General features: G+C 54.5%; 1 protein-coding gene across 4 annotated transcripts in view; it reads left to right on the top strand.

Moving 5' to 3' along the window:
* Positions 1-25,457, top strand: part of RAB11FIP3 (RAB11 family interacting protein 3) — a 76,780-nt gene that overhangs the window by 36,244 nt on the left and 15,079 nt on the right. For 2 of the 4 annotated variants that reach the window (XM_059154057.1, XM_059154056.1), the window contains exons 2-5: positions 952-1,045; positions 9,022-9,113; positions 16,561-16,772; positions 20,359-20,508. In XM_059154057.1, the coding sequence (XP_059010040.1) occupies positions 952-1,045; positions 9,022-9,113; positions 16,561-16,772; positions 20,359-20,508 (548 nt within the window). Of the gene's footprint in view, positions 1-951; positions 1,046-9,021; positions 9,114-16,560; positions 16,773-20,358; positions 20,509-22,220; positions 22,356-25,457 lie in introns of all 4 variants that reach the window. The other 2 variants (XM_059154055.1, XM_059154058.1) reach the window with 2 other exon arrangements.

Raw genomic sequence — 25,457 nt, 5'->3', positions numbered from 1 at the left:
TCTGTGTCTTGACTTTCAGTTTTACTAATAGTGACTTCTTTTTATTAAAGATTTTATTTATTTATTAAAGAGTGAGAATAAGAGAGATCACAGAGAAAGAGGAAGAAGCAGACAGGGACCCCCCCCCCCCCAATATGGGACTCGATCCCAGGACCATAGGATCATGACCTGAGCTGAAGGCAGAGGCTTCACTGACTGAGCCACGCAGGTGCCCTTGACTAATGGTGTCTTTTGAGACGCAAAAGTTTTAAATTTTGATGAAACTCCGTTTATACTTGAAAATATAGGTGTGCCTGGGTGGCTCAGTCATTAAGCGTCTGCCTTTGGCTCAGGTCATGATCCCAGAGTCCTGGGACTGAGCTGGGCATTGGGCTCCCCGCACAGCAGGACGCCTGCTTCTCCCTCTCCCACTCCCACTGCTTGTGTTCCCTCTCTTGCTGTGTCTCTGTCAAATAAAATCTTTTTTTTAAAAAAAAGTGTATATATAAATATATCTTCTTTCTGAAGAATTTCATTCTCTGTAAATTCCAGGTGTGAATCATCTTACCTTTATGATTTTTGGTATTCAGGGTCTACTTGCCTGTTTTTACTAAGGATTCTGCACAGCCTGCAAGGCCTCTGGAGTGGATGGGAGGGTCTCTGCCATGTTAGTAATAGTCTCACAACGGCTTGAATAATACCTAAACCTTCAGCACTTCCAATCTTCTCCCTTGGGAAGCATGACTGTTGACCTCTGTAGGATCTTACTTCCATCACTGACAGTCCTGGGTGCTGTTGGCCGGTCTCATCTGGGAGGCCTCCCGTCATTGACCAGAGCTTCTGGTCACTCTTGCTCTCAGTACTGTACCTTGCAAGCAGTCTGCTCTGGGTGTGGGGAGAGGGTCGAGGGCAGAGCATACCTGTCCTCTGATTTGTAAGGCTCGATAACATCGTCTCTCTTGACAATTCCAGGTGAAGGACTTAACGAAATACCTGGACCCCAGTGGGCTTGGCGTGATCAGTTTTGAGGACTTCTGTCGAGGGATCACCGCGATCAGGAACGGAGGTCAGTCTCCCCCACCGCGTGTTTCCCTCTCCTTGAGTCCTCTGCTCCAGCCCTCGGCTTGACTGTGCCCTCACCCACCTCAGGAATGCCCTTTCGGCTGCACGTAACGTCTTCCTTTCCCCTCTGAGCCCGAGCCCTTATAAGACCCCAGGTTTCGGGCCCTCTCTTTGTCCTTCGCTCCTCGCACACGCTGTCTTCCAGAGTAGACTCAGCCGCCTGGCCACAGCGTCAGAAGGCGGGGGCCCTTCCCACAGGCGCGCTGGAGGACCGTGATGGCCCCGCGGCAGCACCTCATGTGTGCGAGCTGCTGCGCCCCCATGGACCACGTGCCGCTTCCCCTACGTGGTTGCGGGTCCGGCCGTGCTCCGCCTGGCCTCCCGCCCCCATGGGCTGCGTGCCACTCCGACTGCCTCGGCCTGTGTGGCGGTGGTTACCTTGAGTTCAGTGTTTGTTTGCGGCCTTACTTTGAGTGAAAACTGCTTTACGGTAAGTGCATGGATGTTCAGTAAATCTTGTCACTCTGAATTTTGGCCGTTCTTCATGCCTATTAATAGAAACCCCTGCCGGTGTTACCGTTCCGCGGACCGGTCCCTCAGCCTGCAGCGGCCCCCATCCTCGCTGCACCCCGGGCTGGCACTTCTGCCCCTCGGGCTTGGCTCCTGCGGAGGGAACTGTCGGGTACGCTCTTCCTGCAGCTGCTGCCCGCATGTGGTGTTTCTGAGCTGTGTCCGTGCTGCGTGGACCTGCTTTTCGATGGCAGGACGGTGCCGGCGCACCTGGTTTCCCACACGAAGCTCTGTAGCCCAGGCCGGACACTTGCGTTGGGGCTGTGATGAGTACAGCCCCTCCTGACGTCTGTGTATGTCTCTGTGTGGGCACGTGTTTTCATGGCTTTGGGGCCTGTCCACAGGGTGCAATGGCTGGTTCTGTGGGTGTAAGCTTAATTTCTTACACTCTCAAGTTGCCCATATGCTGCCCATTTTCGCTTTGAATTCCGGAGCTCTGGAGAGCCCTCCTTTTCTTGTGGCCCGAATTCAGCCTGGTGTGTTGGGGTGACGGTGGCAGAAAGGCTCTGGTGGCAGGCTCTTCCCTTCTTCCTGTACTTGTGAGAGGAGGAGGAGCAGACCTGAGCAGGACCCACCGTGGCCGACTCAGAAGATGCCCTTGGACCCGAAGTCTGATCCGCAGTTGTTGATAGAGTTGCCTCTATGGTCTGTCCCCTGTCTGTCTCCCGTATTGCCCAGTAGTGTCTCAGAGGGGCTGGGTTTCCTAAAACACTGAGGCCGGGTGGTTCCGAGATACCTCTGTGTATCGTGACCTATATTTATCCTTTGCCCTTTCACCCAGTCAGTCCACGCACACGAGTGCCACCATTGCCCAGGAACCCTGTGGGCCTTTGGGTCCAGAGCACACCTAGTAATGAGAGGAGGGGTCCCAAGGGAAGGGGCTGTGGGTGTGGCGGGTGGGGGCCACGGCACGGAGCCATGTAGGCGGGCTCCAGGTGGGAGCCCTCTGGGAGGAGGGCTGGAGAGCAGCCGGGGAAGGTGTGATCTGAGCCATGTGGTGGAGCTGCCCTGAGGCCTGTGAGATGAGCATGACTGAGCTTGCTGTTGGAGAGGCCGTGGGCCCTGGGTCTGGGGTGAGGGTGGCAGATGGGGCCTGGTGGGGAGACATGGAGAGCGGGTGGGGCAGGAGACCCTCTGGGCGGTGGTCCTGGCAGGGGATGGGCGGTGGGGGTGATGCTGTGTGGACACAGGGATGAGGAACAGAGTCCTTGGGGCTTAGTGTCACATGCCTGTGTCTGTAGCCGTGGAAGCAGTATCTGGTAACCGTTGGGTGACCGTCTGAGGTCAGGTGTGCAGTTAGACATGATGTTCAAGCCTTCATGCTTTTGCACGAAGATTTTAGTGGTGGATTCATGGAAAACTTTGGCCTCTGCTCAACTGCCGGTGTCCTTGGTGGCTTCCTAAATGGACCACATTCCCGTGCCTAGCCATGCGCTTCAAGACCTCCCTGGGCCACAGCAGCGGCCCCCGGAGCCCTTGGGATGGCTTTGTTCTCCAAAAATCCCGTCAGTTAACTTGTGGGAAACTCACCGTATATGCTTTTTTCTCTTAGTTTTAAAATCCACTATGATTTCTGACTAATCAATTATTTAAAAGTTCTTTCAACTTCTGAATGTCTTTTTAGATTTTGTCATTAATTTCACACCTACTTGTGTGTGATGGAGAGTGAGATCTCTGTGTTCCCTGACATTGGTTGGGGGTGTGGTGTGCGAGCCTGATGGCCTGATGGTGTGTCCTCTGACCGAGGAGCCCCACCACGGTTGTCTGTTTGAGCTCCATCACCGGGGCGGGGCGGGGCGGGGAGGGGAGGGGGCCTCCTGCAGACGTAGGGGCGGCCTCAGTGGCCAGCGGCTTTAATTCATGTTCGTGCTGACGTAACTGACTGGCTGGGTGTAGGCTTCTGGGTCGATGGGGACGGAAGCTGGAGGGCCCCAGAACTCAGGGGTCATCAGAGAAGCCTTCGCTGTTCGGCCTGACCATTTAGGGCTAGGAAGGCAGCAGGTGCATAGAGGCCACGCCCAAGACACCTGGCAGTTACCGTTGCCGGGAAAGCGAGCAGCTGAAACACACAGAAAATGTGCTTCTAGAATCCCGGTCGGCTGGCCGTTGAGTGTCGTGTATCATGATAGTGAGAGCTGTTGAATGTTCATGTTACCAGAGACTAGACGTAACCAGTCTGGAAGGTTGGCGCAGGCAGAGTGGGGAAGGATATGCTACAATCTTCAGGTACTCTGCCAGGATGTCAGTAGAAAATTCTAGAATTCAGGAACTCAAGGGAACTATTTAGAAACACTCTTTATTTAATTTTTTTTTAAGATTTTATTTATTTATTCGACAGAGATCACAAGTAGGCAGAGAGGCAGGCAGAGAGAGAGAGGAGGAAGCAGGCTTCCTGCCAAGGAGAGAGCCAGATGCGGGGCTCGATCCCAGGACCCTGGGATCATGACCTGAGCCAAAGGCAGAGGATCAACCCACTGAGCCACCCAGGAGAGCCCCTACAATTATATTTTATCCTTTCATTGTATTTAATCTTTTAAAAGATTTTGTTTATTTATTTGACAGGGAGAGTGACAGGGAGAGAAGGAACACAAGCAGGGGGAGTGGGAGAGGGAGAAGCAGGCTCCTGCTGAGCAGTTAGCCCAATGCGGGGCACAGTCCCAGGACCCTGAGATCACGACCTGAACTGAAGGCAGATGCCTAATGATTGAGCCACCCAGGCGCCCCTCATTATATTTAATTTTATATATATATAAATTATAAATTATATATAAAGATTTTTCTTTCTTTTTTTTTTTTTTTAAAGATTTTATTTATTTATTTGAGAGAGAGACAGTGAGAGAGAGCATGAGCAAGGAGAAGGTCAGAGGGAGAAGCAGACTCCCCGTGGAGCTGGGAGCCCGAAGGCAGTCGTCCAACCAACTGAGCCACCCAGGCGTCCCAAGATTTTTCTTTCTTTACAGTTTAGTTTCTTACAGCAAACCAAAATACACCCAGGATCTAGTGTGTCGCTCTGTTCTGTTCACCTGTCTGATTATATTCTCTCTCTCTCTCTCTCCCTTTTTTTTTTTTTTTTTTTTTTTTTTTTTTTGCTTCTGGTCTCTTCTGATTTATTTAACGTATATTTCTCTGGGGTCATTCTTGCCATTTTTGTGTTTTGTTCTCTTGTTCATGTATTTTCTGGACAGAATTCAAGATGAAAATGCTGTTTTATTCCTGTGGTGAGAACATTCTGGAGTAGAAGCATCCCCTGAGGGTGAGGTTTGGTCTCAACATGATGCCATGTTGCAGGTGGTGTCCCCACTCCCTGAAATTTAGCGGGTGGGGGCAGATCCCTGCTCCTGAAGTGAGGTGGGAGGCCGGGGCCCTGTGGGATGGTCTGCTGCCGGGCTGTGCGACAGGGGTCCCTGTCCAGTGTCTGGGCAGAGGACGGCTGCCCTGAGAGCTTGAAGCAGACTGGATGAGGGCCATAGCCCGGGGAGGGCACAGCCGACCCGTGTGAGGACTGTGGGCACAGACACCGTGTAGCTGGACTGCTCCAGGCTCCAGGGACACAGCACCCCCCCGCCCTCAGGACAGCCCACAGATGATGAGGCAGGGCAGCTACAGGAGGGGACAGGAGTGTGGGAGGAGGGGGTGCCTGGGTGTAGCACCCTGGCATGTCTGGGCTGCAGGGAGGCCGATGGGTCCAGTTTGGACATGGGGTCTGACAGCAGAGGTGAGGGTGTGGGGGTACAACACTGGCTGTGCTGTGGGCAATGGGAGACCTGGATGTCTCCGCAGGGTGGGTAAGTGAGTGGCCCCTTGGCTCAGTGCCAGTGTGCCAGCACCAGGTCCTGGTGCAGCCATGAAGGGCTGGGCCTCCAGGTGCCCTCGTGGACTCGGGGGGCCGTGCTGGTGGGGGCATCGCAGCTGCACATCTGTCGGATGTCCTGCCGAGTGGACTCAGGGAGTCAGGTGTTTTCTTTTTCCTGTAGTTGGATTTCATCATTTAACTTTGGTTAAGACAAGAGTGTGAAAATAACACTATAATAAAAGGAAGTCAGAGCTGATTTTGCCGTTGTCGTTTGAGAGCATTTGGGAGAATGGAGTGTGTGCTTGCCAGAGCAGCCTTTCCCCCTGCACTCCCCTCGGGTGCTCCTGCGGCCGTGGGCAGCCTGTCTGGGCCGGCGGGCTCGCTCCGCTCCCAGGAGCCACCCAGTGGGGGACTCGGTGTGTTGACCCAGTTGGCAGCCCCGTGCGGGCAGATCGTCACTGGCCTACCGCAGGCCTTACTGCAGGAATAGAATGAGCTGGGGAGGGTTGCTGCAAGTAGGCCGTCATGCCGGCCCACCCCCACACTCTGGAAGAATAAGAACATGCACGTTAAAAATGGCCACTTCATGAGAATTGTTTTAGTTCCCACAGAGAAGACTAACAGGAGAGTCGTGTTTCATTCCCGTCAGGAATATGACAGCACCAGCTTTGTTCACATCCCCCGGTCCACAGTGTGGGACAAGACCCCCAGACCACTGTCCGCCCCTCAGGGCCTAGCACACGTCCGCCGAGTCCAAAATGGTCAGCTACGTTTTGAGACCTTTGAATTCCGTGTTTCAGGTTTTTGAAGGACGAGGAAGACTGAACATCTGAGAGGGGAAAATAGGCCAAAGACAGTCTAGCTTTTTACAAAATCAACGTGCAGTCTCAAGCTGTACTGGGGTAATTGGTGCCCCGGACCTCCTTGCCTCCGAAACCAAAATCTTGTGTCCACAGCAACCCTGGCTCCCTCATCTGCACCAGAGACCCCAAGCTCTAGCGCAGGGCCCCCCTCAAGTGCTGGGGTCCTCTACCCATGTGCCTGCAGGCTCCTTCTCACCGACTACAGTCTGTCCCACGCAGATACTTAGCCACAGTCCTGGGGAAACCACGCAGCATGAGGACCTGTGGTTTGTTTTTTGTTTTTGTTGTTGTTTAAATATTTTATTGATTTGAGAGAGAGCAAGAGCGCACAAGCAGGGGCAGGGCAGAGGCAGAGGGAGAAGCAGGCTCGCCACTGAGCAAGGGGCCGATGCAGGGCTCGATCCCGGGACCCTGGGACCATGACCTGAACTGAAGGCAGAGGCTCAACTGACTGAGCCACCCAGGCTCCCCCCCCGCCCCCCCGCCCGGGTACCCATGGTTCTTGAAAGCCACATGGGGTTTTCGGCATAAGAGCTTTAATCAGTATTGCAGGTGGTTTTGAGTCGGCATAGGTGTCTCAGAGTTCCTGAACACGGAGATGTTTGAGATCACTCAGTTGTTGAAGGAAAGTGTTGTGATTCTGTTTAAGCTGAGAGAGTCCTTCAGAACCAGGACGGAATAGCCACGTGTCTTGCCGCTGCTTCACGGTGACGGTCCTTCAGGACCCATTCTCCCTCCCCTAGTCAGTCGGCTTTCGTGGTGACTTCAGAACCTGGCTACACACAGGACACGGACAACAGCATGCTCCCCAGGTGGCCGGCTGCCAGAGAAGGTCACGTGCCGGCTCAGTCGGAGGGGCTCGTGGCTCTCGATCTTGGCGTCGCGAGTTTAAGCCCCACGCTGGATGTAGAGCCCACTTCGAGAAAAAGGAAAACAAGGAACTGATATTAAAATGTTAGATTATGTGAGTAACTAATGTATTTTGCATAAGTAATTCCTATTAGTTGGTTTTCTACTCGTGACATTGACACCCAGTGTGTGGGTTTTCATCACCAAGTGGTTCTCCGGTTCTCTGGGGACACCAACTGGGTGTCCTGCAATTTAATTTGCTCTGACACCAGCTGTCCGGAGTTCACGAAGACCCACTTCAGGCGTCTAGGCCACCCACACTTCTTTTTTTTTTTTTTTAAGATTTTATTTATTTATTTGACAGAGAGAGAGAGATCACAAGTAGGCAGAGAGGCAGGCAGAGAGAGAGAAAGGAGGAAGCAGGCTTCCTGCTGAGCAGAGAGCCCAATACGGGGCTCGATCCCAGGACCCTGGGATCACGATCCGAGCAGAAGGCAGAGGCTTAACCCACTGAGCCACCCAGGCTCCCCATAGGCCACTCACACTTCTATCTGACCTGACAGTGAATCCAGGGCCCCCAGGATCCCTCTTCCAGTTTGATAGTTTGCCACCGTGTCTGATAGAACCCAGGAAGAAACTTCACTCACCAGTTAGCAGTGTGTTTAAAAGGCTACAAGTGAACAGGCAGATGGAGAGGCATACGGGGCGAGGTCTGGAAGCGTCTAGAGTGCAGGGCCTTCCATGCCTGTGGGGTTTGGGACGCACCACCTTCCTGGCATGTTGGTGTGTCCACTAACCTGCAAGTTCTCACGGTCTTTGCATTTGGGGTTTTTTGGGGAAGACCCATTGGTCGTGGGTGACGGGCTCGGTCTCCAGCCTTCTAATCACACATCAGGTCCCTCCGCCACCAGCCCCCAAGCTGCACGAGTACCCTGGGTGGTGTGAAGCCAGGAGAGGCCGACCGGGGCTGGTCAGGGGGCCTGCAGCTGCTCCTCTCTGCCCCGCCGCTCAGCAAATTCCCAGGGGCAGGGACGAGGAGCGCAGAAATGGTTCTTCTTAGCTGGCGATATCACAGAGACACAGCTGGAAACTCAGGCGCTTTCCGTCACTCACCTGCTCTCCGGAGCATGCTGGGCCGGGACCGCACGCGAGAGACCCTGGAAGCAGTGCCCGTCCGGCCGGAGAAGGACCGCTGCCCTGGAGCACTGACTGTTGGAGGAGTGACAGTCGGCCTGTCGTGATGAGCTTTTCCTCTAAAGTCTTCCTTATTACAAAATAAAACATGTATTGCAGAAGATAAAGTTGAGCAAAAACAAGGGAAACAAGAACTGCCAGTGAGCCCCGCACCAGGGTGACGCACGGTTCTGGTCTGTCTTGTTATAGCCACACCTCCCCAAACACACCCAAAGTCTGAGAAAACTGGAGTGGGAACTGTGTGCTTTTGAAAGCCCGCGGACATTGTCACAGCCTTGAGAGCCTGCTCCTTCTCTTTACGATGCTGTTGGGGTGTAATTAATGAAATGATTATATTTATCTTAGAGAAAGTGGGGGGCGATGGAGGGAGAAGAGAATCTCCAGCAGACTCTCCACTGAGCAGGGATCCCGATGTGGGACTCGATCCCAGGACCCTGGAGGTCATGACCTGAGCCTGAAACCAAGAGTCGGACTCTTAACCAACCGACTGTGTCCCCCAGGTGCCCCAGTGCAATCAGAGTTTTTAAGGAAACAAACTTCTTACGATTCAGCCTCCACGCCACCTCTGGAGAGGAGACCCGCCTTCCTGTCCCAACCACACTGCTTCTCACAGGCCGCCGGAGCCCCTGCTTGCATTTACTGCAGCGGCGCCTTCTCCCTCGGCCAGGGGTGCTCCAGGTTCCCTGCTGAGTATAGTCTTCTCTCCTGCAGAGTCCGATGGCCAGCTGTGTGCGGTCACACCCGCCCAGGACCAGGAGCCGCCTGCCTGCCCCGATGAGTTCGACGACTTCGTTACTTTCGAGGCAAGTGGTTCTCACTGCGGGGCTGAGAAGGGTTTGACCTGATGCGTCTTGCTTTTTGCCTTCTGAGTCCTGCTCTGCTTAGTGGTGCCTGGGCTGTTCTGTGGGGAGTGCCATGGAGGGCAGGTCGGGGCTCCCCTTGCAGCCCTGGGCCCATGCTGGGGACCCGGGGGCTCATGGTTGTGGCAGGAGGTCAGCAGCTGTCTGCCCCACAGCTGCTCACCCGAGGCCATTGGCAGAGACCCTCTCAGGGCCTCTTGTCAGCAGAGGGACAGGCTGCACTGTTCAGGCTCTGCAATGGTGTTGCTGTCACCTTTTCCCAGGCTGCCGAAGCCAGAGCAGGGGACATGCTGTGAAGTTCTGATTTTATCAAATTTCAGATCATTTTCTGGGTTTAGGGACTTCCAACACCTCATGCCCCTTTGCCACTTGCCCCCACGGTTGCTATGGTTACATGGTATCACCTGTAACTCTGCGTGTTTTGTTCTCTGCACGGCAGGGAGGTCTCTGAGCAGCCACAGAAGACAGACCACACGGTTGTGTCACACCAGTGGAAGGGTGGTCAGATGCCGGGATAGCCCTTGTGGCTGGACGTGGCATTTTGTTTTAGGATGTACGTCAGAAACTCGGGAGCCCCTGGGGAGCTGTTGCCCAGCGAAGGTGCAGGGAACAGCGCTGGGTTGTGGTGCGGTGGCTATGAGCCTCGGAGCCTTGCTAAAGTGAGGTGGAAGCACAAGGCAGCTTCCCGCAGTCCACAGGAGTTCACTGCTTTCCTCTGGAGTCTTGGGTCCTGGCTCTGAGGGGCCTGCTCCAGGCCCGGGCCAGCCCACACACAGCGTGGGTTCACTTCGGCTGTCACTTCTGATGCCCCGGACCTCGGGGCCCCTGGGGAGTATTCAGCACTCACAGCTTCGTCCTGAAGTACCAGCCAGGTCTGAGGCCCCCAAGGGCAGGGACCACGCGGCATTGCACCCTATTCGGTGCGGCTGGCGTGTTCATTCTGAGTGTGTGTGACCTGGGGTTCCCAGGTCGTGTCCAGCCGTTGGCAGCTGCGAGCCTGTGTGGCTGGGTGGGGGCTGCAGGTGTGCGGGACTCTGACGCGCCCCATTTCAGTCGCATGGCCTGCCGGACCGTGTGACGGAGAGAGGCGCTTACCTCACCGGCATGGGGTGGCTGTCTTGACAGCAGGGCGGCTCTGTGCACCTTGACTTACCTTGGGTTTCCCAGCAGTGCAGCTTAGGTCAGGGGAGTCCTTCTTGCCTTGTTCGGAGCAGCTGGGGGGTCGCAACCCTTGGGCCGAGATGCTTGTGCGGGTCGCATCGGACCTTTATCTCCCCCTCCCAGCAGAGCCGGGCCTGAGCGTCAGTATCTTCCAGTCCGTCCCTCTTCAGGGTTCTGCTAGTGCGTTCTGTCATTTCGAATGCTTTCTGTGGAGGTGGGTGTAGTGGGTTGAGTGGTAGTTTCCCAAAAGATAGGATCACTCGGGACCTGTGAACGTGACCTTATTTTGAGAAAGGGTCCTTGTACATGTAATTAAGTTGAGTGTTTTGAGATGAGATCGTGCCAGGTAGTAAGTAGGCTGGGCCCTAAGTCTAGTGACAGGTGTCCTTAGATGGGGAGACACCCAGGAGCCCTGCGATGGAGCCGTGGGGGCTAGAGGGATGGAGCCACGTGCCCAGGGCTGCCCGGGCCCACCAGGAACTCCCCCCCCTTTGGAGCCTTGCTGACACCTCCAGAACCAAGAGGACACATTTCTGTTGTTTGAGATGCCCAGTTTGTGGTTGCTTGTGGCAGTAGCCCAGGACACTGACACGGAGTCTGTGAGTGGGTGGTGAAAGGCATCAACACATATTGTGCTTAAAGAGCCCATGTGGCCAAAAAATGTGACAGCCTCTGAGGCTGGGACTGCCTCCTGAGCCCTGGACAGTGGGCAGGAGTCCTGTCTGACTCTGGCCCCCGCCTAGCCTCTGTGCTGGTGGACCCCTGAGGCCTGTGAGAGTGTGGTCCTTCCACCTCTCTGTGCCCTCAGGGACCCAGCTCCACCTTGCACATGTTACCTTCAGAAGGCGTGTTAGGAATCTGATGTTTCAGAGAATACAAAAGGGATGCTTCTGACTTTTTTTTCCAGAAAGGAGGAAACATTTATTTTTAAGGCTTTTGTTGTTGTTGTTACTTTTGAAAAACAGTTAATACTTTACATTTTAAGAGTTTTAGCCTTTCAGAAAATGGAGCAGATAGTGCAGAGAGTGCCTGTTCTTCCCTCCGCACACTGGTTCCCCCATACAGATGGTCACGAGCACTGTGCTTCAATCGGTGTGCTATGTTTGTTAGACTCGATGACCCAGTGTTGGTGTCTTGTGGGTAATGGAAGCCCATAGTTGACATTAGGGGTCCCTCTTGGTATTAATGCATTCTGTGGGGGGTGGTTATTATAATTTTTTAAAAGATTTTATTTATTTCTTTGAGAGAGAAAGACCATGAGTGGGGTGGGGTGGGGCGGAGAGGGGCAGAGGCAGAGGGAGATGTAGACTTGGTGCTGAGCAGGGAACCTGATGAGGTTCTTGACCCCAGGACCCGAGCCGAAGGCAGGTGCCCACCGATGGAGCCCCCTAGGCACCCTATGTGTTCTGTGGGTTTGAGCAAGTGTCCAAGGTCATGTGCTCACTGGTCGGCACCGTACAGAGGAGTTTCGCTGCCTCCAGCACCCTCTACTCCCGGGATTCATCCCTTTATCCCCACCAGAACCTGGTGGCAGCTGATCTGCTGTCTGCACAGTTGTGCCTCTTCTAGAATGTCACAGAGTTGGAATCCGGTGTGTGGCTTTTGCTGACTGGGTTCTGTTGCTTAGTTATATGTGTTTAAGCCTTTTCCATGTCTTAATGCTTTTTTTTTATCTTTTTGATGGAACTTTCAGGGGATTGGAACCAAGTACTATGAAACTTATAGAAAGATGTTCTTTCTTTCTTTCCTTTTTTTAAAGATTTTATTTATTTATTTGACAGAGATCACAAGTAGGCAGAAAGGTGGGTAAGCAGGCTCCCGCTGAGCAAAAAGCCCGATGTGGGGCCAGGACCCACATGACCTGAGCTGAAGGCAGAGGCTTTAACCCACTGAACCACCCAGGCGCCCCAAAAGATGTTCTTTTTAAAAAATCTTGCACATCCTGTAATCTTAAAGTTCAGTAAAAATGTGGGTGGAGGCGATGTGCCTTAACACCCAGATATCCCATCTGGAGACCCTCTGTCGGTGAGCTTCAGCGCTCAGGCAGCCTGTGCTGACCCTGATGAGGCACGCAGCAGTGTGGGTCAGGGACGCCTGGGCGGTTCCCCGCTGGGCTGCTGCTGGGCTCTCCTCTGCTTCCTGTTTGCTCCTTGCTTGAGACGCCTCCTAGGAGAGTGACTGATGGGGCCTTTCTGAGAAGAGGGGGTTGGGGTGAGGACTAAGTAAGATTTGTCCCATTCATGGGAATGCAGAGGGGAGGGCGACGTGCCCAAGGCCCCTGCAGCCTGCCTGGGTGAGCTCATCCCTCGGGGCAGTGGGAGGGTCACAGAGAAACAGACACAAACAGGGATGATAAGAGTTGTCCCTGCTGTGCCTCCCCTGTTCCTCCCTCCTTCTCCCACTGAGGTCTCTAGAGGAAAGAGCTGCCTTAATAAAATGATGGGGACTGTGTCTTTTGTGCAAACTGTTACAACAAAGGTTTGAAAGTCAAGAACAAAAGCCACTGTTCTGCAGTCTGTTAAAAACCCAACAAGGATACTTCCTGAACTTTGCTTCCCTTCCCTGGTCAGCACAGCAGGACGATTAATGGAGCATGTCTGGGAGCAGGTTAAACTTTCCCCAAGCTGCGATGTCCCTTCAGGTGAGCGCGCAGGTTTTGCCGGACCTCAGCAGACTAGCAAATAGAAGGCCACAAGGTTAGTCACGAGAAGCTAGTGACTGCTCTGGACAGGCGTCCCCAGTGTTTGCGAGCACACCTTCCCAGGGCTGGTGTGTAGAGCCAGGTGAGGCCTGTTGAGGCTGCAGGGGCTGGCGCCTGAGGGTGCGAGGAGCAGTCGGTGTCCCTCAGAGGAACCATGACCTGGGCAGTGAGGATACCGGGCAGCGTTGGGCACGTATGAGCTCCTCGCCGCTGGCTCTGAACTCAGCGTCCGTGTCCATCAGCAGATCCTTTGTCAACTGGGGAAGGTAATAGTAGCATGCAGCAGAGTTTTCCAGATGCACTTGGATTTTCCAATGAGTTCATCTTAACATCTGTAATTTGTAAATATTTTAGAAGAAGATAGCATAGATTTGCCTAGATTTGTGGGCTTCTGGGCAAAGTTGGGTCCTTTGTGGTGGCAGATACGAGCTGACCGGTCGGATACGAGAGCTGGTCCTGTGTCTCGTGTGCACTACGGGGAGGCGCTCTTCTCCGGCAGGCAGGTGTAGCCAGCTGCTGTGGACAGCGGCCTGGCTTGCTGATATTTATTTGGGGCGGATGCTGGGAGTGAGCAGGGGAGGCAGCACCCACGGGCCGAGCGGGTCCTGACTCCCTCAGGCTGCAGGTGCAGAGGGGGCCTCCAGGACGATGTTTACCATTTGGGGCAGAAAAGGTGTAAGCTTGAAGCCTTCAGTGAAGCGGAATCTATGCTTGCTTGTTTGGCTCTCCTTCAAGGTGGGAGGAATGGATCTGTGCATCCATTCTGGCGGGGGGGGTGGTTATTATAATTTTTTAAAGATTTTATTTATTTCATTCAGAGAGAAAGACCACGAGCAGGGTGGGGTGGGGCAGAGAGGGGCAGAGGCAGAGGGAGATGCAGACTTGGCGCTGAGCAGGGAACCTACAAGGTTCTTGACCCCAGGACCCGAGCCGAAGGCAGGTGCCCACCGGCAGAGTATTCCATCGGTGGGCACCTGCCTTCAGAGCCTCCAACTGCCTGTTGGAGAGGAGGGCGAATCGCCCGGAGCGGAGTGTGTGTGCCCGGCCTGCGGCAGTCAGGCTCGTCGTGCAGCGTCCGTCTCGCACTTTCTGTGTCCTTGGAGACGGGCTTCCACCCTGAGCTGGCCTGTCCAAGCGCCGGGGGCTTTGGCTGCAGCCCTGGCCTCAGCTGCACGGTTCCTGTGAGCTCCTTGCAGGCGAGATAACCAGGCCCAAGAGCCTGCACCTCCTCCCCTTCCCGAGAGGAAAGACTCTGCTCCGTGCTGAGCTGGCCTGCCCGGGCGCACACAAAGTGGCCTGTTGACGCCTGGGGCCCGTGCCAGCGGGGGGCTGCGCTGTGCTACTTCAGCGGTGCTGGTGGGTGGGCTCTTTATGAAGCCAGCCTCAAGAGTTAAGTGCTTTTCCCTATAGGAAGCCATCTCAGGGTCCGCAGTCTATGACTTTGGGGCCCTCGCTGGGCCTGCCGGCTAAGGATTGCAGTGTGCAGTCCTGCCTGCTTCTGGGGTCTGGGGACTGAGTGGGTGAGGGAGGGAGGGCTACAGTGGACTGTCTTACAGACAAAGAGCAGTGGGGCTCGGGGGGTCTTCCTCCTGTTCTTGGGTGGTTCCCAGGCATCACCCCCTCTGTGAGTGTGCGGTGCCATCTGGGCAGCAAACCAGCAGCCAGCCCGCAGCAGACGTCGGGAAGTGGCTGTGGACCTCGCGCCTGTTCTGTTGCGCTTCTTCCGGGGGCTCAGCTGACGTGCGGGTGCCTGCCCAGCTCAGCTGCCCGTCCCTGCCTGTGCCGCCCGAGTGCAAAGCCAGCCCTGAGCCCGGCCGGAGGCGATACCTGCTCAGTGACGATGACCCACTGAGAGTGATTTCCCGGGTTCAGATTTGGAAGGGAGGGTTTTAGGGGCTTCTCAGTAGCCTTCGATTCCAAGGAAGATGGGTTCTTCCCTTGGAAACATGGGTGGCACTCTTCCTCTCCTGTCATTCCGCTATACTCTGGCCGCACACACAGCTGGGACTCTGAGCCCACAGGGACTGGTGAACCCCACAGTCTCCCAGGTTTCTTTCCGTACCGGCCTGTGTGGTCTCTTAATCCCAGTCCCGTCTTGCAGATGAGGCAACAGGGGCTTGGAGTGGTTGGGACCCTCGTGTGGGGTCACTGGGCTGGTGGGCGGCAGATGGAGAATGGACCCTGGCCTGTCATCGGTGCACTAGGATGCCACCAGCTCAGCCTGGGCCCTTGATGCCTCTTCAGTGGGGCAAGGAGCCATGAGATGCAGCCTTGAGATGCCCTCAGAGTTAGTGGGGGACCAGTCTCTTCTTGTTAGCACAGTACCTCCGAGCACACTGTCCTCTGGTGACATCAGAATGACAGGACAGAGTGCACCTTTTCCAGATGCTTTTCTGGAATCTTAATTGTTCTCGAGTTTTTTTTTTTCTTTAAAGAGATCGCAAGTAGGCAGAGAGGCAGGCAGAGAGAGAGCTGGAAGCAGGCTCCCTGCTGAGCAGAGAGCCCGATGAGGGGCTCAATCCCAGGACCCTGAGATCATGACCTGAGCCGAAAGTAGAGGCTTAGCCCACTGAGCCACCCAGGCACCCCTGTTCTCAAGTTGTTAACCTCAAGATTATTTTGAGCATGACGTGTTAGCTACTTTCCCTAACCAGTGCAGTTGCGTTGTAATTAAAGCTGAGAAGATGAATTGAAAATGGCTTGTGAAATGATTCTTTGAGTTGAAATAATTTGTACTGTGCTAGATACTGGGCACTGGGTCCAGAAGAGAAAACAAAGATAGCTTTTGTGGAAAGTAGACCTTTAACCAGTGAATGTAATGGGTTGGTTAATAATCGATGGGTTAGTATTTGAGGTTAGACCCCAGAGTTGAATTTCAAAGCAGTAGCCACATTGTACAAAACAGGCACTGACGGGGACTTTTTTTTTTTTTTTTGACAGAGAGAGAGAGATCACAAGTAGGCAGAGAGGCAGGAATGGGGGGGGGCAGGCTCCCTGCTGAGCAGAGAGCCCCATGTGGGACCCCTAGATCATAACCTGAGCTGAAGGCAGAGGCTTAACCCACTGAGCCACCCAGGCGCCCCTGACGGTGACTTTTTAATTAGTGTGTTCTTGCACGATTCTTTGGATAGAAATCATCCCAGTGCTGCTAGACACACATGAGGGGCTGCACTGGGACTTGTCCCGTGGTTTTGGGACCCTCCTGTCATTTAGGTATGCTTACCCAGCTAACTTTCAGAATTGCTCTAGTGGTTTTTCTGCTGTAGAACAGGGGTCTGTGTTTCAGTTTTGAAAACCGTTGGATATTCGTTCCCGGTTTCAGCCCAAAAAAAGAAACCAAACCCAAAAAACCTGTTGGATTGTTTCATTAAGCTGATATTTCTGCTTAGAGGTGTGGCTGGGACCCTGCCCGAGGCTGTCTCTCCACATGGTATCTCGATGCCTGCAGTAGGGTACTGTGGGGCATTGAGGTTCACGGACATGGGGTCATTTCAGGGTATGGGACTGACTGCTGACACTCTCTCCTAGGCCAACGAAGTGACAGACAGCGCATACATGGGGTCCGAGAGTACTTACAGTGAGTGTGAGACCTTCACCGACGAGGACACGAGCACCCTGGTGCACCCGGAGCTGCAGGCCGAAGGGGACGCGGACAGCCCTGGCGGCTCAGCCGTGCCCTCCGAGTGCCTGGACGCCCTGGAGGATCCTGGTCACGGCGCTCTGCTGCTGCTCCCCGGCAGGTCTGTACCCTGGCTGCTGCTTCTAGGACACCGAGGAGACATGTCCTGTGGGTGCAGTGGGTTTGTGGAGGGGTTGGTGTCAGAGTGCTGCGGGGTCCTTGTGGGACCTGGGGAGAAAGCGGACCCTCCAGCGTGGCCTGAAGTCCCGCTGAGAGCCCGTGCCCACTGCCCAGCGTGTCTGCCGGCGACAACCAACCACCTAGGAAGGAGGCATTCCTGCCGGCAGCAGACAACCCTGGTTGTATGCACTGCACAATGTCGAGAGAGACTTAACCCTGGGTTTCTCGCTGAAGTTCTTAGAAACCAGGGCAGGGCACCATGTTCCGGCCTTATCTCCCAGCAGGATCTTAGAACCTGCTAGTCTTGGCCGCACCTCTCCCAGATCTTCTGATCCTATCCCCCCTTCTCCTGCCCCAGGCGTCCCCATATGTTTGCAGACCAGCAAAGGGAGGGGGCAGTGCCCGGCATGTGCGGACCTGGAAGAGAACTTGCACCGGCCGTGTGCCGTGTGGGAAGCCGTCATGCTTCCCAGCTTCGGGGGTGGTTAGGTGTTATCTCATGTCGTTTGTGTGGGTTTCAGGCCTCGTGCGGCCTCCCAGAGTTGTTGGGTTTTCCTCTTTAATTGAAGTACTGCGCAGTGGCGTGTGAGTGCGGGTAGGCCAGCCGCTCGCGGGTATCCGGCTGCGGATGACGGCCGTGCTGTCCCCGGGCTCGCACCTTCGTCACAGTGACCACACAGAACTGTAGCCTTTATACATTTGGCTGCTTCCACCTGGCGCCATGGCTGTTGAGCTGCACCCCGAGTTCTGTGCTGGTTGTCCATTGTCTTCATTATTGTTACTCTGTGGCGTGAGCGTGCTGTAGCTTTAATTCATTGCTGGTGGCCCTCTGGGTCGTTCACAGCTTCGGCTTTATGAACGACGCTGCTGGAAACACCACGCTGCTGGAAACACCACGTGTCTGGGTGGCCTGTTTGTCCCTAGGAGTGGGACGGTGCTGCCTCTACAGCATGCTTGTGGGGCTGTGGGACCGGTACAGACCGGGCTTCTCGTAGGTGCTTGCCTTCCTGCTGCCTCTGGGCCTCTGCTCCTTTTCTGGAGGGTGGGCAGTCGGGGTGCAGGGGCGTTCTGACTTGCATTTTCAGATGAGGGCCTTGTTTTGTGTCGTTTGCCACTTTGATCTTTTTTTGCAAAGTGCCTGTTCCAGTCTTTTATACCTGTGTTTATTGCAGGGTTCTACAGACTTTTTCTGCAAAAGGCCAGATAATACATACTTTCTGGCTTGTAGGTCATACGGTCTCAGTGACGACTCCTCGGGCTTCGCTGGGCAGGTGCTTTGTGGTTACGGTTCACGGCCGTGCCCCAGTCCGACCGTACAAACACAGGCCATGGGTGTGATTTGGTGTCTCCCATCTGTTGGGTTGTCATCTTCTTTTGATTTGTAGGAGTTTGGGTTCTTTTTTAAGATGCTATTTATTTGAGAGTGTGAACGAATGAGAGGGAGCACTAGCTGGGGGAGGATCTGGAGGGGGAAGAGGGAAAGGGAGAAACTGACCCCCCATGGAGCAGGGAGCCCGGCCCAGGGCTCGATCACAGGACCCCCAGATCGTGACCTGAGCAGAAGGCAGACACGAACCAGCTGAGCCACGCAGGTGCCACCTCTGTACTGTTTTAGAAATTTTGCTTGCTTCATACGACTCTGATATTTACTTCCATTTTCTTTCAAAAGCTGTATTTTTGCATCTCTCTGTTCAGATCTGTCATCTCTCCATAACTCATTTTTGTGTGGGGTGTGAGGTTGGGGTCGTTCCCCAAATGAGTCTCCAGTCGACTCAGCCCCAGCTTTGAGTGGGTTCCTCCTTCCTTCACTGTCTGGTGTCCCCGTGGGCCTGGGAGGCCGCTGAGTGTGTGTGGGCCTGGGGCTGGGCTGCGCGGCCTGTTCTGTCTGCTCATCCTTGGGTCAGTGCCACACAGGCTCTGACTCCAGCGTGTTGTAGGTCGGACTGCGCGTACGTCACCCTCCAGTCCTCTTCTTCAAGGATGTGTTGGTGCCTTTAGCTCTTTGCCTTTCCCTGGAGGCTTTAGAATGTGCATGTTGGTTTCTGGATGAAGAAGTCTGCAGGGCTTCTGGTTAGCATTGTCACGACACAGGTCATTGCAGGGGGAATCAGCATCTTCTCCGCGTACCGGTCTTCCAGTCTTGGAGCAGAGTATCTCGCTCCATTTATTTGTATTTTTGTTTATTTTCATTTAATTTTGTTTTTAGAGACAGAGCGGGGAGGGGAGGGACAAAGGGAGAGAGAATCTCGAGGAAGCTGCACGCGCAGCAGGGAGCCTGACATGGCGTCGATCTCCTGGCCCTAACATCAAGACACTCAGCCACCTGAGCCACATATATAAACATATAAACAGACGCCCTCGTTTATATGTGTGTGAACGTATTACGGGTGTGCTTTTGAGGACGGTAAGAAGTAAGGGCTCATCCCCACTTCAGTTCGCTCAGACTCTGTTGTTTCTGAAAGCGGGTACGTGTAGGACTGTGGAAGTTGTCCTTGGTGGCGTCAGGACCGCTCCCTGGATGCACGCATTTGTGGGTAGGAAATAAGAACTTGGTCTGTTAGCCGCGTTGGTCTGTGTTACACACAAGGATCCAGTTCCCGTCCCTCACTGCCTGCGTGACAGTCACTGGGCTCTCTGAGGCCCCCTTTCCCCTTCTGAGAGGGGCAGCTCTCAGGTTCTCAGCACTGGCGGAGTTGCTGATGGCAGCACGGCTGTTTTCTTCTGCCCCTGGTGGAGCCCTGAGCCCCTGCCTTTGGCTCAGCCTCTGCCAGTTCCAGGCGTGCCCGGGCATCTCCCTGGCCCTGTGACCCTGTGCTCTGGAAGCTGGGTGCAGAGGAGAGCGTGATCTCCCTCCCAGAAGGAGGACAGGTGCTAGCAAGCCCTTGACGTTCCCTGGTTGGAGTCTGCTCTTCGGAATTTCACGTCATAGCGCAAGTCTTGCACCCACACTGGCCGGCAGCTCCAGGAAGAAGCACGGGGAGCACTCGCAGGAGACAGGGGCCTGTGTCTGCTGCAAATTCCTGATGTGTGGAGTTGCTGAGCAAATGGGCGTGTGCTGGAAGTGTACAACGGACCCCAGATTTCAAAGACTTGTTATGAAATAAAGAATCTCGAATATGTGCCTGGGTGTCTCAGTCGGGGAGGTGTCTGCCTTCAGCTCAGGTCATAATCCCAGGGTTTTAGGATTGAGCCTCACACTGGGCTCCTGGCTTGGTGGGGAGCCTGCTTCTCTCTCTGCCCCTCCCCCATGCTCATGCTCTCTCTCTGTCAAATAAATAAATAAAAATCTTTAAAAAAATAGGGAATATAAAATTGTGCCTCTGAAGTGATATTTTGGATACATTGGCGTAAGTTAAAATACATTATTAAAATCCATTTCGCCTATGCATTTACTGCTTTCGAACATGGCTGCTAGAACATTTGAACTCGGACATGTGGCCAGTGGCACATTCTGCCGGAAGGTACCGTCACACCCTCGGATCTGCGGCCACAAGTCACAGTGTGTCACTTGTGTTTTGCCTTTGCAGATCGCAGCTGCACAGCCAGTCTGTTGTCACGGTGATAGGTGGTGAGGAGCATTTTGAGGACTATGGCGAGGGCAGCGAGGCGGAGCTGTCCCTGGAGACCCTCTGCAACGGGGAGCATGGCTGCAGAGACCCCACTTTCCCTACCCCCAGGTAACGCAGCCTTTCACCGCTGGGGTGTGTGTGCATGTATGGACACGTGTGTACGTGTGTGTGTGTGTGTGTGTGTGTGTGTGTGTATGTATTGGGAGGGAGGGAGGGTGGGAGGAGAGAACACTTCAGTTATGTAATATAGCATAGTTACCACGTTTTACATTCAGTCTCTTGTAGCTGCAAGTTTGTGCCCTTTGGTCAGCCTCTGTGGGCGGCTTTAGCATCAGAAATGATGTCTTTCACTTCATCTCCTTCTAATGATCTGGGGAGTTCTGGCTGCCTGAGCTGAAGGGTGAGGCCTTCACTCATGGGGCTGGGTCCTCCCAGATCTCCTTCCTCTTAGGACTTCGCTCATGTCCATACGAGGGGCCTGTACACCTGGCCGCCTGTCACTGGTGACTGGCCCATCTGAGGCCGTTCCTGCCGCTACAGGCGAAACTCCTGCCCGGCTCAGCAGCTGGTGCGTGTCAGCCACCTCTCCCCTTGGTGGCCCGCTCTCGAAACCCTCACCCTTTGCTGACAGCAGAAGCCGAGTATCTCTGAACCCGCATCTGCGAGACCCTTCCTTTCCACAGATGGTTGCCTGCCCTAGAGGACCCACTGGCCTGGGAGAGGGCCTCTGTGGCAAGTCTCTGGGAGTTGGCGTGAGTGACATGCGTGAGTGTTTTTAGCAGCTTTCCTTCTTGGTGCTGTCGACGCGGAGGCGAGGCCTGGGGGCAGCTACACTTGTGTCTGTCCAGCTTGGTAGTCTTCCTTGTCTGCTTAGTCTGTGCCTCTCACGCGGTCTCTCACATTTTCTGTCTCAGGTGGGACTTCCACACCACCAGTGACATTCCCCCTCAGCCTGTCCTTACGTGGAACCTCCACCTCGGCTTGCAAAAGCTGGCAGGCCCTAACACCCCAGGGACACAACCGCCTCTCTGCCTTCATCTTCCTGCAACAGGCGCCCACCGGTGCCCTGAAGGTCCACTGAGACTAGGTCACAGGGAGGCAAATAGAATCCCGAGTTTTTTTTTTTTTTTTTTTTTAAAGATTTTATTTATTTTATTTGACAGAGAGAGATCACAAGTAGGCAAAGAGGCAGGCAGAGACAGAGGGGGAAGCAGGCTCCCTGCTGAGCAGAGAGCCCGATGCGGGGCTCGATCCCAGGACTCTGAGATCATGACCTGAGCCGAAGGCAGCGGCTTAATCCACTGAGCCACCCAGGCGCCCCTAGAATCCCGAGTTTTTAACGAAGGTCCAAACGACGACAGAGTTAACGCTGACGCCTCATGCATGCACCGTGTCTGAGGCTACTGGACTTCAGAGCGGTTACTGAAGTAGCTCCAGTCCCGGAACTGAGACCCCCCCCCTTGTGCTTTGCCCTCCTGTTGATGTGTTTTGGACAAAGGAGAAAGTAGTATTTCCGGCCATTTACTTGTTAGAGAAGCTTTTTTGTTTTACGATGAAGCCCGTGGGCCACACCTGTTTCCTCTAAGCACCTGACCAGGAAGGAGCAGGTGTGTGGCCAGGTACCCTGCTGCTCGAGCTGGTGCGTGTCACCGGTCCTGGAGGTGATGTTGAGGGAGGTGGGCTCCCGGCAGTTGAAGGAAAGAGCCAGAATCCCACACAGCCGGGCACCTGACAGCATGCTTCTGTCCAGCCCCTCCATGGAGTGGCAGACAGCCTGGGGTGCGCACTGTGTCCTGAGCGGACACTTCTCGTCTCTCTAGCACCGACCCGCTGGCCGTGAAGCTGCACTGCATCCTCACTGACGAGGCTTTTGAGTTTTACTGTAGCCAGTGCCACAAGCAGATCAACCGCCTCGAGGATCTTTCCGCTCGCCTGAATGATCTTGAACAGAATAGGTAACGGTCTGGTCCCTGGCCGTGCTCTTTGTTTACACGGAGGGAGAGTCTAGGTCGCCGCACTCTGGCCGGTGGCTCTGGCCCCGGGTGCCACTGCCGCCAAAAGACGAGTGTGCCGGCAGCGGGACTCTTCCTCCGCCCTGCCCCCGGCCCCGCATGAGCTGAGCCTGTGTCTGGTTGCCCTCTGCCCCCCTTGCTCTGTGTGCATGCCTCCATCCGAGCCACCGCTTCTGGTCCCACGGGAGCAAGCTGGCTTCACACACTGTGTCCCTTGTGAGGAAATCCAGTGTGTGAAAGCGTGTCTGCGCCTCGAAGGAGATACTGTCCTCATTTTACTGCAAGATTTCCTTAACTGAGAGTCACATGAAAGGGCTTTGTGAAATTTAAAGTAACATTTGGTCCTTAGAAACTAATTTGTCGAGGTCCCTGGGTGGCTTTGTTTGTTCAGCATCTGACTCCTGAATCTGGCAAGGGTCATGATCTCAGGATTGGGAGATCGAGCCCCACGTCAGGCTCCACAGTCTGCATGGGGTCTGCTTGGGATTCTCTCTCACCCTCTCTCTGCCCCTTCCATAGCTCATGCCCTCTGGCTCTCCAAAAAACCCCCCAAAATAGATTTGTAAATAGCTTTCAGGAGTGTATGTTTAAATCACGTGAGCCTTTTCATGAGCCTCCTTTTTTTGTTTTTTTTTAAAGATTTTATTTTTACAGCCTCTCTACAGCCAACTTGGGGCTCAGACTCCTAACCCCAAGATCAAGAGTCACATGCTCTGCTGACTGAGCCAGTCACGTGTCCCTGGGACCCTTTTCTGTGAGGCTGCCTCAGACTCTATTACCAGAATACCCAGCTTTGCTACCCTGTTTTTTGATGGGTACCCAGGAGCCAGCATGTGCCTGCTGCCCCCGGCCTTGGTCGGTCCCCATTCTGTCCCTCTTTCCCGTCTCCCAGTTCTGGGTTGTGTCTGAGTGTTTGCCTGCCTCTCCGTCCTCCATCCCCAACCCTACTCAGGTCAACGCTCCAGAAGGAGACGGTTTCCTTTTGCTGGCTCCCCACAGCTTGATACGCTCCACTTAAAGAGACTGGGTCCGAGGGGTGTGTCCGTGTTCACATGTCTGAGCGTGTTGTTGATGTAGCTTCTTGTGTGGCTGGCTCCGTGCCACGCAGCGCCAGCCCGGCAGAGGGGGTGCAGGCCACAGAGTGTGCACGCTGGCCAGGGCAGGATGCTAGGTGCTGATCAGGGCTGTGTACTCCCGGGTGGCAGTCTGGAGTGGCTTCCTGAAAGAGGGGCCTGGTGCCGCTGCAAATTACAGAACGTGTGGCAGAAAGGCCAGCCATCCTGACGGTTTCAGTGTGTTTGGAGAAGTTGTCTTTTGCAGACTGCTCCCCTGTCTTGAGGAGCCTGCGGACAAGGCCAGCTCAGGCTTCCTGGCAGGTCGCTGTGGTCGGCAGCCCTGCTGTACCCGTGGACCTGCCTGTTGTCTGGTGGAGCCACTTTGGTGTCTTCAGCCCCTTTCTCGGGTTCTGGGTGACACCCGCAGCACAGGCTGCAGCCCAGCACATGCCCAGTCAAGTGGCGAAGATTCTGTGTGGCCATTTGGCAGCTTCCCGAGGGGGTCTGGGGGGGTCCCGGTGGTACTGACAGCACCTAGCCTTCCGGGGGACTTCAGAGACCTCCTGGCCTCTATCATAGGGAAAACCATTCTTTCACTTCACGTAGCATGTGTTTAGCTGGGTGCGCTCCTGGAAGGTCCCTCCAGCTGGCCTCCCATACAGAGACCTGCTGTCCTGCTGTCGTGGGTTCGAGTACAGGAATGCTTGTCTGTTTGAGGGTCAGCACAAAGAGGTGGGTCCGGTCTCTCGTTTCTGGAGTGGTCTTTTCTGTGCTGAGAACCTGCCTCAGCATGGCCACGGTTGCCTCTGTTGGGGCTTTTGAGGGGGAGCTTGAGGTGCGGCCCCATGCAGATGGCAAGTTCTGTGGGGCCTTGTGCACAGTCTCAGCCATTCTCCGAGGAAAACCCAGTCAAGGTGGGTTCATGTGCCATTAAAGTCATCACTGGAGCCACAACACAGCTGTGGGGAAATTTATCCCCAACACTGAAGTGAAGAAGACCGAAATCTTGCTTGTTGGTTTCCATGGAATTGTCATGAAATCAAAGTGTTTGGTTTTGGTTTGTGGATGGTAAAAAGTGATTCAGTCCCAACTGTGTCTGGAAGCTTTGAAGTCAAATGTATTTTTCTTTCTTTCTTTCCTTCCTTCCTTTCTTTTTAAGATTTTATTTATTTGAGAGAGAATGAGAGTGAGCACAAGCAAGGGGAACAGCAGAGGGAGAAGCAGGCTCCCTGCTGAGCCAGGAGCTCGATGTGGGGCTCGATCCCAGGACCCTGCGATCGTGTCCTGAGCCGAAGGCAGAGGCCTAACCACTGAGCCGCCCAAGCGCCTCTGTCAAATATATTTTCTACCCACTGAACCTCAGAACATGCCTATCTATAGTGCCGATTCTGTTTTCCAGATACCTGGGAGCCTCTATGAAAAGATTCGTTTTGTAAGAATTAGTAAGAATATTAAGAAATCAAGAGTATAAAGCCTATTTTCAAATTACAAACCTCAAAACCGGACTGGCGGTACAGTCTGGGCAAGGTCGCTATGTACCCTGACTCCCGTGACACTCAGAGGAAGTCGGCCAGGAGAGGGGAGCACACAGTGGTTCACACGAGGAGCTTTAACAAGGAGGAACCGCACGTGGGGACTATGACGAGACGCCGGCCGCTGAGAGGGCTCAGCTGCTCCCCACACCCGGGGACTTGTCCGGAGCTTACCTTCTGGATCGTGGTGGAAGTCTGCCCTCTGGCTGCCAGAAGGCCTCACGAGGAAGGGCCTCAGCAGAGGTGCTCTGAGAGGGAACTCCTGGTGGAGCTGAGAGGACGCCAGCGTGCGGGATCTGGGCCCGGATGGACCAGATGTCCCTAGGACAAGAGGACAGGTAGACACATGGACATGTGGGAGCCCTCCAGCACCCTCTGCTGGTAGAAACTGCAGAAGAAGAATTGGTGAGGGGCCCAGATCCATTTCTACAGAGCAAGTAGGAGGGAATCGAGGTGGG

This window comes from Mustela lutreola, chromosome 17 (genome assembly GCF_030435805.1).
Source record: "Mustela lutreola isolate mMusLut2 chromosome 17, mMusLut2.pri, whole genome shotgun sequence".
Classification (NCBI taxonomy): Eukaryota; Metazoa; Chordata; class Mammalia; order Carnivora; family Mustelidae; genus Mustela; species Mustela lutreola.
Note: the sequence above shows the minus strand (reverse complement) of the source record. Positions and strands in the feature narration are given on the sequence as shown.